Below are 15,288 nucleotides of genomic sequence, written 5' to 3'. Positions count from 1 at the left end.
GTTCAAAAATATATGAACAGGCTCAAATATATCCATAAAAGCCAACTAATATGATTAAATGTCCCTAAGCAAGTTACAGCTTGCCCACGCACTTTCTGCTGCCAACAAAAGCTTCTGGCTTGATGCCAGTTGGATGTTCGACTGCTCCTTCTGGCAGCAGAGATAGAGTTCATTTAGACTTATTGGTTTCATGGTACAGTCCCAGCTTTTAAGCATAGTTCACAACTTTTTAACAAAGTTGACATCAGGACCAATCCAAAAGCTTGATGTTTGCTGACTTTATACAACCCAGTGTTGATGTGCGTTTTGGATCATCATACTGTTTTGAATGCCCAACAGCGTCCAAGTTTCAGACATGAATGTGTCAACTTAAAAACAGTTCAACAACAACCCAGGAACCACCAAATCTGAAATCTAGCAAAAAACACAGATCAGAGATAAAAACTGGTTAAGGAAGAAAAAAATCAGGTTGACATTAAGATTGTTGAATGGTAGGTCCAAAGATGTGAACATAACCCTTCAAAAAAGTTCTCTGTATTGTGTTTAAAAGCCTGGTCTATGCAAGGAGACCAATCAATTTTCTCTATTTCTTTCAAAAACTGGAATCAAACACAATCAAAATTATGCCAGAAGCTTTTTGTTCACCTCTACCAAATCACCTCTTCGAGGTGCAGTTTGCAAATATGTTTTTCCCTGTTTTTGGCAGATGTTTGAGGATTTTAATTGGGTATCTATTATTATTCTTGACAGGAGTTTTGCATTTGTATGGAACGTGCTGTTTCATAATAATGATGATAATCAAAAGAGAAGGTTCCATTACAAAGAAGCTGTTTCTTGTATTTTTTTAATAAGAACCTCTACAGTTACTTCAGTGACGTTCTTTGCACAAAACAGAATCCCAGAAATAAAGGTGGGGAGTGAAAGAGCATCATAACATATTCTAAAATGAGTCAAATACAGTTACAAAGCAAATTCATAACCACAGATAAATGCATTTTCCTCACTGAAAGTACTCTTAACTTGGAAATTGTGAATCCATAAGTGAAACGGATCCATTCATGGTAAAACTCTTTTACAGACTCTTTGAATGCCAACAATTTTGCAAACAGATGCTTACTACACAACAAAATGTTTTCGGCAATTAAAGATACGTTACTCAATTACTTTTTGCTTCTGTTTTGTCCTCTTTGTGATCGGTGGTGTGCTGTTCGGGGCACACCTCCTTGGTGGGATCCATCACGACAGGTGGAGGTATGTTCAGACACTTCGCCTGATCTCTGAACTCTTCAATCTCCATCTCCTCCAACTGTCTCCTCTTGCTGAACAGATAGACGTGTTGTCGCTTTCCTGACTCCACATCAAATTTCAGCAGGATGCAGTCGTGACAGGAGGTGTGGACAAAGGTCGTGGTGATATTGATGTCATCCAGGGTGAAGCTGCTGCCCTCCAAGGTGATGTTGTAGGACGCGTAGTAACAGTTGCCATCTGAACGGCCGCTGCGTCTGAAGAAGAGGCTGCTCTCGTCGCCGTTGCTGGAAAACTCAGCGGTGGCGCTGTCTCTGCTTCTCAGTAGCTCCATGAAGGTCAGGTTGCTAATGCTGCCGGCAACCATCGTCCTTCTGCCCTCTAAACCACGAAGGTGAGGCTGACCTAAAGGCTGGAGCAGATCTTCACAGGCCAGGGGAACAGAATGGCTCACAGATACCAAACTGAGGAGAAGAACAGCGGCAGCTACTGCCAACATGACCGTGTTGGATAAATTCCTCATTTCCTCAAAGCTCAGGAACAGTTTCTGACAATGGTGACCTTTTCGATTTTATACCTCAGAAACTTGCTGTTTCACAATTCTAAAAATACCAGCAAACAGAAACGGTTTACCTGCTGTGCTTTCTGTGATTATGAAATGATGAACTTTTAGCTACACAGTTAATTGTTTACACTGGAAATTTACTGGCTGCTTTTCCTCTCTGTGAGGAGGGGTCAGTGGGTGAGAGGTACGCCCCACACAGGTCAACAGTCAATCATGAAGCAGCACAAAGACACCATAGACAAGCATGAAAGCACATGGAGCTGACATAGCTGAAAACCGCAGGTTTCACCTCCTGGTGAAATTTCTAAGTGTACTATCAGAGCTCAAAGTCGAAAAGTCAAGTTATTAGTTATTAATTAAAATGTGAAACTGGAAATGCACTTTTGAAGAACAAATAACTGAAATGGGTAAACCAACACTTCACCAAATGGGGAAAATGTTGGATTTAGGCTGGGGCTTTGATTAAGAAATTTTATCATTAATATACTTCGCTATAAATTACACCCTCACACCCTTCTAGCTGTGTGCTTAATGTTGCAGTCCTGCTGGTGAGGCTGTGTCCCAGTATCAAGTCAACTGCTGCCTTCTTCAGCATTGCCCTGAGTTTAACTCCGTCCTTCATTCCAGCTCTGATCAGTTTCCATGTTCATAAAACGGGTGCAGAAATTGATCCCATGGCATGATGCTTCTTCCACCATGATTCAAAGTAATAATTTTTAGAAATAATGTTCAGTGTTAGAGTTTGCTACTAATCAGATCTTTTGCATAAAGGTAGATTGTTGTCACATCTGATCGGAAAACATGGCTTTTGATAAACTACTAAGAATAATTTGCATAATGGGCAGACCAAATACTATTAGTTGTTCTATCAACAGATTTGTCTGTTTGAGCTGTGGATCTCTGCAGCTCCTCCAGGTTAACCATAAAATTCTTGGCTATCATTTGAGGTGGGCTGCCAGGCAATGGATCGGACTTGATGTTTTTAGGGGTTTCAGAGTATGGTGGACGTCCACCTACTTGGTTCAAATAGGAAGTTATAACTTTAGAGGGTGTCAAGTTTTTCAGCCACTCACGCGAGGATACAGTACAAATATCTGACATCCACTTTAAAGGAGGCAAACCACAAATGCACACCATGCTAGCAGCTTAGATTTTTTATTTATTAGTGTTGCCTAATAAATAGCCTGTTGCTTTTTGTTTGTCCGTCTCAAGATATTCTAATAAAACACATTAAAGTTTGTGGTTGTTTAAAATATTAAGGGGATGTATAAGAGCAACAAAGTATCATAGCTAAATTCCTACAGGGACACTGAGTACTTGAGTGTGCATGCTTTTTGTGCCGCTGAAGTAGTTGAAATACTATATTCAGAAATGATTTATCTTTTTCAAACAGGTTCCAGTCACATCCTTCACACACTGTTGAAGTTTAGTCTTGGTTAAGAATGACTAAGCCTCTTTAGTGAAGGTCAATTTATCCAAATACCGAGAGGGAGGCAGAAAACCACTCATGTCTTTTATTGCTTTTGTCCCATTTATAAATGAACCAGTGCTTCTCAGACTTCCATCATAAAAGTCAACATTTATTTAAAATTCAACAACAGATGAAGAATCTGCACTACAGTATTACACAAGTGTCGGGTTTTCAACTTTAACTTTCAAGGATTAAATCAAGAACAAGAAATCAAGTGGTTTTGTGTGTTTGTTACAGGTTGTTTTGAGAGTTTCTTTAGTGTTTAATTTTTCCGCGATTCTGTTTTCCGGCATCATCATTGGTCTGGACACAGCTCCTTAGTGGGGTCCATCATAGCAGGCGGAGGCATATTCAGACACTCCACCTGAGCTCTGAACTCCTCCAGCTCCTCCTGGTCCAGCTGCCTCCTCCTGCTGAACAGGTAGAAGTGAACCCTCTTCCCCGACTCGGCATCCATGCGCATCAGCAGGCAGTCACGACAGGATGTGTGGACGTAAGCGGCGCTCAGGTTGCTTTTGTCTGTCCCATCGAAGGTGAAGCTGCTGCCCTCCAGGGTGATGTTGATGGAGCTGTACGTGCAGTTGCCGTGCAACCGGATGCTGCGGGTGTAGGAAATGCTGGTGTCACTAGTGGTGCTGGCGAAGTTTATGGAGGCGCTGTCTCTCTGCTTGAAGCGCTCCAGAAACGGGGGGTGGCTCAGGCTGCCCGCCACCAAAGCCCACTTCCCCTCCAGACGGCGAGTGTCCAGTCGATCTAAGGGCCGCACCGACTCTTCGCAGGTCAAAGGAGCTGAACGGCTCACGGGTAACAAACAGAGAACAGCGATGGCACACACGACAGGAATCATGATGTTCTGTCTATGCAGTCGCTTATAGAGCCAGTGAGGCAGACAGTGAAATACGGCTGTTTTTATAGTTGTTCCAGAGATGTGCGATTTCACAATGCAGCCATTTTTCACCTGGGGAATTTTGTGATTATGAAATCACCTCTCGGTCTGTGAACTGTCTGTGACCGATTGCGACATTTGTGATCTTTCTCTCATCGGTTGTAAAGGCACTGAATTCTTGCACACAGAACGAAGCTGAATTCATTTGGGGATTAAATCCAAAAAGAAAAAAATATATACATAGATTAGTAGTGGGTGAACAGAATGAAAGAAGCAACAGCATATTTTATGAGTTTAGACTAAAATCATTCTAATTGAAGTAGGTATGTTCCATTAATGAAACTATTTGTGTCGTTATCAGCATCATGATTCATAAACTTTTAATCAGTTTTCCCTGTTAGTGTTTTTTGATTTGGAGAAAGTGATTTCTGTTACACTGACATGCCTGAGGGAGTGCTGTAGGAAATGATTTGATTCAAGATTCACAGACAGTTCAACTCACAACTTTATATACACTCTTTACAGGCATGGATCTCATGTTTACCTATTTGAATAATCCAGTTCTCCACGGTGGAATGACTATGTAACACAAACAACAACTGAGAGTTGATGGTGGATGTTTTCCAGTCCACACAGGATCATGTTCTTGAGAGCGTAGAGACCAAGGTCAGTGTTGGTAGGGGGCTTGTGTGGTGTCGCTGCTTTCTGAGTGTTCAGTCAGCTCCTTTGTTTTTATCACTGTGCATAATAAGTAAGCTGTTCACCAGAAACTACATTGTAAAGTATTCCCTTCCTACTTCTTTTTCATATATAGTTTAGCAATATATGAAGGGTGTAAGGGTGTATATATCACCAGCAAACATTTCACAATACTGTTCAAGTTTTGAGTGGCTTTACACAGCTGGTGATTTAGTGAGTTTATAGAAGGAGGCTTAGAAGACATTTTTGTGGAGCTCCACTTTTCAGGATGATAACCCCAGATGTGTATTTGTGTAATAATAATAATAATAATAATAGCAATAACAGCAACAACAACAAGAACAATAATAATAATAATGATAAAGATAAAAAAAGACGAGTTGAGTAAATGCACAACATAATTGATCAAAATCTTTCTTGAATACTTTGTGTTTTGGACATTTTAAAAACTGAAAATCTGTTTTTTTAATGCACTTGTATATTGAAACGGATGTAAAAACGACATCAATGGGTAATGACTAATGGATTGTTTGCTCTGATGTTGGTGATGTTCTGTAGTCAAGGTTCGTCACTTTATCAAATACAATTAAACAGACACAGAGACACAGCTGGGTTGTTTGGGTTTGAACATTCTGGATTTTTTTTCTGTTTGCGTTGTTTAAACTTCCAGTTTGACAACAGATAAGAGATAACTCTTGAAGCGAACCTACAAAGATGCAAGTTTGATAAAAGGTAGGGATTGTGACAACATAATTACACAACAACTCTGAATTCAGTAAAAAGGAACCTGTTAATGCAGATATGACATTTGTAATGTTCTCATACAGCTGTCATGATAAAAGAAAGGGAAACAATGTCCAAAATGAATTGTATTCCGTTTCCTTGGTCCAAAATCTTGAAGGCCAGCTGGACTTTGGGTAGTCCTTATCGAAATGAGCTACTTAGTCTTTAAGTTCAGGAAATGTCCAAGTTAAATGTTATGATTTGATATGTTTATGACTTAGTTGTGCCCCTGGTGATGGCCAGGGACCCAGAGTTTACACTGGGCAGAAAGGGATGTCATATTTTGGGACCTTGGGAAACCATTTGAACTGTTGTTTCTAGGGAGAATAATTATACAATATACACTTTCAATGACTTTCCAAAGGAGGGATTTGTGCACAAATTGTAGGTTTTCTCTTATCCAAGCAAGGATAAAATTCTATCTTTGGTCTTAGGAAATTGTACACGAATATTTGGGTAAATGTGGCCAGGAGTTGTACTTCTACCACACACTTTTTCAAGCCTTGTGTCAGTTCTTGCCATGAATCAGAATTTACTCAATGGTCACTGAGCTGTAAGTGGACATAATTCAAATTAAGACTTCTGAGACACAAGGAAACACAAAATAAGACTTTTGTTTTGTAGTTAGTTACGCATAACAAAGGCTAGTAACACCGGTGCATCCTTTTGATCATTTTCTCACTGTGAGACCACCATCAACCTTCTGTTTGATTAGAAGAAGTGTCTCTTTCTGCAACCACGCTTTGATATATCTCCTCTGTTGCAGGATGGGATGCAGACATCTGTGATCAACAGGAGCCGGAAGAGAGCGTCCGACTTTCCCACAAGAAAGCCGATGTTAACCACGAGCCGGCAGAGAAAAGAAACTACTTGGGCAGATTCCTCAGACGTTTCAGTACTTGCTTAAGTGAAGAATATGAGACCAGCTGGAAGAAAAGTACAGCCTCTGAGGTTCTCAATACTGCTTTCTTTACAGGCCATATTTTCTGTTTTGAAGAAAAATTGTGTTTTCAACTGTTTTTATTAACATAAATCTAAAAAAAAGAAAACACATCCTCTAGCAATTATAGTTGGAGGCTTAATGGGGTATATCGCCACCAGCTTTCCACATCTAGACTGAAAATTCTGTAAAAAGCTGAAGCTGAACCTCTGCCTCCAGGCTCAGGCGCACTGCGACCTCTTAGACCTTACAGGTCTGCCTTATATTTAGCTTCTTCCATCTTCTCATCAGTTTGGACCAGATTCCCCGTCAGTGGTGAAGAATGCTGTTTTTTTTTTATCTAACATTCTCTAATAAATAAATCTATACCGGGATTAAATTACACACAGATGGACTTTTTTTTTTTTTTTTACTAATTAGCTTCACTTTTATGAAAGGGAAACCAAGTAAAGACACGTTTCAGTTTCCTTTTTTATTTTTAAGAACAACAACAAAAAAAATACTCATGCAATTATTTTTCATTCCGCTTCACAGTTTTGGTTCATCAGAGAAGATCCCAATAATTCCTGGCTGAAATTTGTCACACTGTCAGGGTTCATCTGAAAACGATTCGAATGCGCCAAGTAAGACGAAAGACAAATTCTAACCAGGAGCTCAGATCCTGCGTATAGACATCAAGACGTGACACAGAGTAGCACAAACGTCGGTTTAATCATGAACCCGTCCAACAGTCGCATCAACGCTCCAAAGATCCACAAGCAGTTTTGTTTACAGTATGTACACCAATTCACAGAAATACTATATTCACACTTTCAGGTATTCAAAAATAATTCTGTCTTTTAAAATCGTCTGAGGTTCCTAAAATGCTAACTGGTGGTCCCAGTTTATAAATAAAATCAATACTGTGTATGACACTATAACAATGTTCCAGATTAATTAAAAATTTTACTTGGACTATTAGTGTTGCCCATAAAATGCCTAAATGGATAGAAGTGTTAGAAATCAAAGACAAAAACAAGTTTCACCAGATATGTTCAAATATTTATTACTGCAAATAGCATTTTGTTTTTACTTGACTGCAACTTAGTTGTGGAGGTGCTTGTAGTCTAACTAGTTTATGTCTAAAACAATGAAGGTTCTCTCAAACTCAACAAAGTCCTCCATGTTTTAGTTTTGTTTGTACAAAGAGAATTTAATAAGGTTGTTCCAGGTAATGAGCTAATGAGGCTAAAAATCCGTAATGTCAAGCTGTTTCAGGTTTGAGTAGTAGGAAAAAAAAATAATAAAAAATGCAGCAAAAATGGAATGGATGCATAAAACCAAGGTGACCGGAGGAACGATTACATGACAGAGCAGCACTGGCAGGTTTGTTTTTTGGGCGTCTCAGATTTCTCCCCCTGGCTCGCTTTGCTTGGGCTCCGTGTCTCTGAACAGGGAAGGCTGTTCGGTCCTGCGAGTTCTACGTTCAGGTCGGGGGATGGGATTTTCTGCAGAAGGGCCTCCTGCTCTCCAGGCTCTGCCTCTGTGTTCTGGTTGTCCTGGGAATCAGTCAGAAGCACCTCCTGGAACTGGCCGAGATTACAGGCACGTTCCTCCACTTTTACTGCTTCTTCAGTCACGTCGGGCGCCGCTGGTGGTTCAGCTTTGGCCTCAGCCTCCGTCTCCGAAATGAGAGCAGAGGGAGATGCTTCGGCATAGACGGGCACCAAAGAAACGGCACCAGAGTCCAGGGCTGTGGGTGGCTGTGGGCAGTCTGGCCCTTCCTGTTTTTCATCACGGCCTTCAACTTCTGTCCCTTCATCTGGCTGGCCGTTTGGTTCTGTATCGCCTTTAATGTCTCCTCTGTCTTCAGGTGTTAGCTGGTCTTTGACAGTGAGCTCAGCTGCTTCCCCATTCTCAGTCACAGGTGAAGTTTCTGGAGCTCCTCCTGCTTCTGGACCTCCTTCTGTTTCTGGAGCTCCTCCTGCTTCTGGACCTCCTTCTGTTCCTGGACCTCCTTCTGTTTCTGGACCTCCTCCTGTTTCTAGACCTCCTCCTGTTTCTAGACCTCCTCCTGTTTCTAGACCTCCTCCTGTTTCTAGACCTCCTCCTGTTTCTAGACCTCCTCCTGTTTCTGCTACCTGCTCCACAACCTCTACAATCTCCTGGACTCCCTCTGGATTCTGCGTGAACTCCTGCTGGTCCTTCAGGGAAGAAAGGTCCCCAGAGACATCATCCCCTTCATCTGTGATGTACACACACTCTGCTCTCATCACCAGAGTCCCGTCTTCTTCTCCCTCCTCCTCATTCGCGTCAGCCTTTGGAACCTGACTGAGAGCAGTGGCAGTTGTGCTCATCTCTGACTCCATCTCAGCATTACTGGCATCCTTGGTGGTTCCGGCTGGTTCTATTGTGCTCGTCTCACTCTGCCCTGAGACGTCTTCGCCGCTGCCCCCGCCGTTGGTCAAAACGACTGCGGTTTCACCTTGTGGTGTATTTTGGTTCACTTTGATTTCATCACCAGCTGGTTCTGAAAAACACAGAATTGCATGTAAAAAAAAATAAATAAAAAATTATTAATAATACACAAATATCTTAACTCATAAAAATGAAGGGAACTATCTGTTCATATTTCTCAACAAGCATTGCAATAACTAGAAAAACAGTTAAAAGTCAAAGAATTAAGTGACTTCTTCGACTATGTTAACTGGAACGGTGTTAGAGTTATGTTATATATTACATATTTATTTATTTGTTTGCACAAGCATGTGTGTGGGCACAGGAGCAGGAATCTTGAAGTTATTTGGAGCAACAAGTATTAGAGGATTTCCATATAAAAAGTGGTCGGAAACCTTTGAAGTACTGTAGTGCGTGGTGTGTCGCGAGTGAAAGTTGAGAGTTAGCGGCGTTGGACAGCTGAGTCATCAACTTTGAATGACTTTAATATAAAAAGACGTGCAGATTTTGTTTCAAGTTCTCTCCTGTTTCAGCGGCATCCCAACCGACACATCTGTGCACCCGCTGCCCTTTAAAAATGCAAGATTTGCGCTTTAGTGCCCATTGAGGTGAATTCAGATTCATCACATTGTGTTACCGTTTTGTGAACTTTGGCTGCTCTTCGCCCTCTTTCTTTAGGATGCAAATGTCTTGAGTTTAGTTGATGCAATGCATTCTGACAGTTAGGGCGATAAGGGATCCCATGGTGTTACACAGCTTGGCATAAGATCGTGATGGAACAAAATTAACATAAAAAAATGAACAGAGAAAGGACGTATTTTCATCGGAGTTCCCCCTTCATGCTACATGTTATGGCTGCGTATGTGACTAAGCAGGATCTGTCTGCTAATCTGCTAATCTCAAACATAACACAAATAAAAAATGACATTTCCAAACTACCAAATGCAGCAGGCATTCTTGAATAAGTAGTGTTTCTTCCTGTTGATGAAAGTAGAGAGACTTGGAGGATACTCTAACCAAATATGCATAAATCAATTCTTCCCATTAAAAATAATGTTTCGGAAATATAAAAATGCATCCATCATACCCAACTCAAACATCTGTCAATGGAAAAATTTGACATCCTTAATTCAATTTTTTGCTGTGAATGTTATTTTGACTGCAAGGACGGACATTGCTATTGAAAACGGGAGTTTGAAATAGTTGCATTTTTTTCAGATGACGTTAAAATGGTTGCCAAGATCTGTAGAAGCGTAAAACCACAGCAAAAGAAAAAAAAAAAAAATCAGCTCTACAATTCCATAAATGCCAGCTTGTTAGGCTCACAACCTGTGACTGAAGTTGAAATTAATCATGTCTTGCTCGGGGTGCAAAGACTATACCAACAACACGTAAGCTAAGTTTCGTAATGGAGTGATTTCCGATTGAAATCCGGTTGAAATAAAGAAACTTGTCAAAGCCACAGAACCTAAATCGATGCAGAGACATTCTTTCTACTCACCGTGTCTTAAAACTGTAGAATCTCCATTCTCCGAAACGTTGTAGATGTTTTCTGAGGGCAAAACAAATAGAGATGAACGGGTTATTTAATAAATACAACTGTGGATCCTCTGATGGCCTAATATTAAGGGTATTACAAGAAGGTGACCAAATCCTGACTAAACTAAGCCATGTTATTTGTTTAAATAGCATCCACTTTGATTTTATTTCCTGCAAATTAAAAAAAAAAAACAACTGAAAACGAGCAAGCAGAGCAATAGAAGCACAGCTGCTGTGGTGAGTGACAGTAAAGTGCACTTAGTAAAAGGTCAGATGATTGGACAGATGAACATGCAAGCATTAAAAAACAGGTGTCCAGATGGATGACGGCTATGCTTCGCTTTTCACTGTTACATAAATACTTGATGTCTGATTATACAGAGATATCAAGCTTGGTATCACATAGCAAGGAATCTTAAAGTATCACTTTTTTCTGATGTGAAAAAAAAAAATCCACTGAAATTCACTTTTCAAAATACACACTGCTATGAAACAAACGTAGGGCAGCTTTCATGTTTCCTCTGCTTTTTCTAATTGTCACACTTCAATACTTTAGAAGAGAAAGCAGCTCTCTCTTACAAAGATGGCCTGGGCAAATGTAACAGAGCTGTCTTCAAAATGATGTTTTCATTTTGTAAGAAAGAGACGGGAAAGAGGCGCTGTGGGAGAATTCCACAGCCTGTCAGACATCTGGCATAAAAAAAAACATTTTTGTGATCTCCAAAACCCTTGAGAAGACATCCTGTGGACTGACGAGACCTTGGTGGAGTTTTTTGGGAGGTTATGCCCAACGTTAAATTTGGTGTAAAAACTAGCGCAGCACTCCAGAAAAACGTTGTGGTGGTGTCATGATGGTCTGAGGATGGTTTATTTTCAACAAAACCGATGGAACCACAACTTGTGACTTTTACAAACGAATAGCCCGCAGGACAGTGATCCGAAGCGCACCAGCAATGCTGAATTTAATCAATTATGCAAAGAAGAGTGGTTCAAAGTTCCTCCACGTGAAAGAATCATTGACGGGTATCGCTGCGTGGCAGCTGTTGCCGCAAAACGGTGACCTTTGTTCCCTTCTTACTTGTTGTTTGCTCAGATAATAACAGGATGGATTTTTTTTTTTTACACTTTCAAATATGCCAGCTGCATGAGTGAAATGGATTCGTGGCTCATCTCTCAGCTAAAACCGAATCAACACTGTGGAAGCAGGAGGGTTGCTGCTTCATGAGTGTTTTACCATTTGGCTCTGAATTGAATGCATACTTTTTATGCCACTGCAGTTCTGATTCAGCTTTATGTTCATTTCGTTCCACTTACCTGCTTTGGTTTCTGCCTCTTTTAATGCCTCCTGTGAGGAAGAGGGAGAAGCAGAGAACTTAAATTAGAATCGCATGAAAAGGTGAATCTGTCATGTCTCATCAGAAACTGCCTTAAAAAAAAAAAGAAAAAAGAAATATATTGTTGTAACACACTTCCTTTGGTGACATTCCGAATCTGTGTCTGACGCCTTAACCAGCTAAAACCATGGTGATGGTTTAATTTTGAATCTCTGGCATTTGAACCACGCTGAAACTTCTGCCTCGTCACCAGAGGGAGCGATTGAGCTGGAAAGGCTTGGTGTAGAAGTGTGCAAAGCTTCAATTGCGAAAAAGAGAAGTTTACTTATCCTTGGGCCCCCTTTAACAGAAATGTGACCCTTTTTACTGCACCTTGTAAGATCAGATTTAAAACAACAAAAATAAATTAACCTTATGCAAAAAAAATGCACTCTCTATTTGTGAAGTTGTCCAAAACTTGCCCCAAAGTGAATTTTTAAACTTACTTACTTGCTTATTAGAAGAATTATGTAACAATGTCACTTTCATCTGACCTTGATGAAAATTAATAATATGCATTTGTATATTCAAACATTTAATTTAAAAAAAAATTAACTGGAATGTTGATCTAAGGAAAAGAAACTGAATCACACAGTAGACCCAGAGAAGCTGCAGAACGCAATGTACAACTTAATTTTTTTTTTTTTTTTTAATTAGCAACAGATGTGCTAATAAAATGCATAACTGGTGGCAAAACAATTATTTAAGAGTGGATCAAGCTCTGTACTTTTTTATGTTAAAGTGCTGCTCACATTCATAAAGTTCCTGCTTTTCAACAGGGGGTGCTACATCAAAGGTACACTGAGCGAGCAAATGCATTATGCATGGCAGAGAGCCACAGAGAGGCGATGTGGGAAATTTCCTGCCTAATAGAAGATGATGTAGCAAACAAGTTCGACACATATTCCAGCCCCTCTTTTGTGTGCACAATGCAAGCGTATACGTGCGCCTTCCACGAGAGATTTGCTCACCATTTCGTGATCTTTCTGTGCAGTCACCTGCTGATCCTCCGACTGCAACCTGAGACGGACACACAAGCGTGTAAGTACGCACATGGATGAAAGAGGCGATGCATTCAAACTCTGTGTGGCTTTCACAGAGCAGTAGACATTGTACCGTGGTGAAAGATAATTCATTTCAGCACGAAAAACACTTTACAGCTCCCAAGGGGAAATTAAGCAAATCAGAGGAGGAAAAACTGTTTAACAGTGGCATTTGTCTTTTTTTTAAACTAATATTGATGATGTGTGTTAACAGTGTGTGTAAAATGTTTTGTTGAAAAGAGGATTTTTTTGAAAAAAGTGTACTTCAGATCTTGAAGTACACTATTGAAGACTATAAATATGACATGAAAAAAAAAGTAAAAATACCAACCATGGGTTTTGTGGCTGAGCCCTAACGACCAGTTTCGTAAAGCTCAGACCTGCAGGTATCAGTTTTACCCGACCCCCATTTCTCTTTAGGAGCTTTAAACACCAAATTACTTTCTTCACTGACTAAACAAAACATTTCCACCAAAATAACACTTTTGTTTTTCAAAAACAGACTAGAGCTTTCTCTGTTTCTTACTGCTATTTACCTGTTAGTATAACCCTGCTGACAATTTTCTTTGATTCTTAAGAAATTGTTAAAATATACATATTTTTTGAGTCTCTAATGGCAGTCATTTCTCAATTTCTTGACATATCTACAGAGAAAAAAAAAATCTGTCGATAAAAACGAGAACATAATGTGCCAAAGTTAAAATCTCATCAAAACAAACAGAACGGAAAAGGTTGCATCCATGAATTTAAATTACCTGCTATGTACCAGCTGTACACATACAAAAAAAAGAAGAAATTATGCTGCCAGCCTCTCCACCTGTTTTAACAATCCCAAACTCTTCCTCTTTCTCTGACTGGCATCCACATACACAAAACAGACAGTACCTGTCAGCATGCTTTTCCATATCCTGCTCTTGTGTTCCCCACAGAGAGGAAACGGTGTTCTGGGTGTTTGGTGACAAGGGAGACAAAGGATTTCCTTCCATCAGCCACTGATCTCTTAAAGACTTCCTCTGGAATTTAAGCAAGAGGGTAAGAGGGAAAAAAAAAAAAAAAAAAGATTAGTGTTAATCAAGTTTTGCCTGACCTGAAGGACTATGCAGAGCAGGTCTGTGTGGTTCTGAAGATACAACCTTAGTCTGANCCAGCTGGACTTTGGGTAGTCCTTATCGAAATGAGCTGCTTAGTCTTTAAGTTCAGGAAATGTCCAAGTTAAAGGTTATGATTTGATATGTTTATGACTTAGTTGTGCCCCTGGTGATGGCCAGGGACCCAGAGTTTACACTGGGCAGAAAGGGATGTCATATTTTGGGACCTTGGGAAACCATTTGAACTGTTGTTTCTAGGGAGAATAATTATACAATATACACTTTCAATGACTTTCCAAAGGAGGAATTTGTGCACAAATTGTAGGTTTTCTCTTATCCAAGCAAGGATAAAATTCTATCTTTGGTCTTAGGAAATTGTACATGAATATTTGGGTAAATGTGGCCAGGAGTTGTACTTCTACCACACACTTTTTCAAGCCTTGTGTCAGTTCTTGCCCTGAATCAGAATTTACTCAATGGTCACTGAGCTGTAAGTGGACATAATTCAAATTAAGACTTCTGAGACACAAGGAAACACAAAATAAGACTTTTGTTTTGTAGTTAGTTACGCATAACAAAGGCTAGTAACACCGGTGCGTCCTTTTGATCATTTTCTCACTGTGAGACCACCATCAACCTTCTGTTTGATTAGAAGAAGTGTCTCTTTCTGCAACCACGCTTTGATATATCTCCTCTGTTGCAGGATGGGATGCAGACATCTGTGCTCAACAGGAGCCGGAAGAGAGCGTCCGACTTTCCCACAAGAAAGCCGATGTTAACCACGAGCCGGCAGAGAAAAGAAACTACTTGGGCAGATTCCTCAGACGTTTCAGTACTTGCTTAAGTGAAGAATATGAGACCAGCTGGAAGAAAAGTACAGCCTCTGAGGTTCTCAATACTGCTTTCTTTACAGGCCATATTTTCTGTTTTGAAGAAAAATTGTGTTTTCAACTGTTTTTATTAACATAAATCTAAAAAAAAGAAAACACATCCTCTAGCAATTGTAGTTGGAGGCTTAATGGGATATATCGCCACCAGCTTTCCACATCTAGACTGAAAATTCTGTAAAAAGCTGAAGCTGAACCTCTGCCTCCAGGCTCAGGCGCACTGCGACCTCTTAGACCTTACAGGTCTGCCTTATATTTAGCTTCTTCCATCTTCTCATCAGTTTGGACCAGATTCCCCGTCAGTGGTGAAGAATGCTGTTTTTTTTTTATCTA

General features: G+C 40.2%; 2 protein-coding genes across 2 annotated transcripts; both read right to left on the bottom strand.

Moving 5' to 3' along the window:
- Positions 1-748: 748 nt before the first annotated feature.
- On the bottom strand, positions 749-1,889 carry LOC103137742 (uncharacterized). The gene has a single exon (XM_007551642.2). It carries the CDS (start codon positions 1,766-1,768, stop codon positions 1,157-1,159), a length of 612 nt encoding a protein of 203 aa, XP_007551704.1. The 5' UTR covers positions 1,769-1,889; the 3' UTR covers positions 749-1,156.
- A 5,392-nt stretch (positions 1,890-7,281) lies between these two features.
- LOC103137741 (myristoylated alanine-rich C-kinase substrate-like) lies at positions 7,282-14,285 on the bottom strand. Its single transcript, XM_007551640.2, has 7 exons — positions 14,264-14,285; positions 14,068-14,162; positions 13,866-13,993; positions 12,909-12,957; positions 11,879-11,909; positions 10,527-10,577; positions 7,282-9,098 (listed from the first exon to the last, which is right to left on the bottom strand). Exons 1-7 carry the CDS (start codon positions 14,283-14,285, stop codon positions 7,930-7,932), a joined length of 1,545 nt encoding a protein of 514 aa, XP_007551702.2. The 3' UTR covers positions 7,282-7,929.
- Between the last annotated feature and the right edge of the window lie 1,003 nt (positions 14,286-15,288).

Source organism: Poecilia formosa, unplaced genomic scaffold (genome assembly GCF_000485575.1).
Source record: "Poecilia formosa unplaced genomic scaffold, Poecilia_formosa-5.1.2 Scaffold43, whole genome shotgun sequence".
In the NCBI taxonomy this organism is placed as follows: domain Eukaryota; kingdom Metazoa; phylum Chordata; class Actinopteri; order Cyprinodontiformes; family Poeciliidae; genus Poecilia; species Poecilia formosa.
Note: the sequence above shows the minus strand (reverse complement) of the source record. Positions and strands in the feature narration are given on the sequence as shown.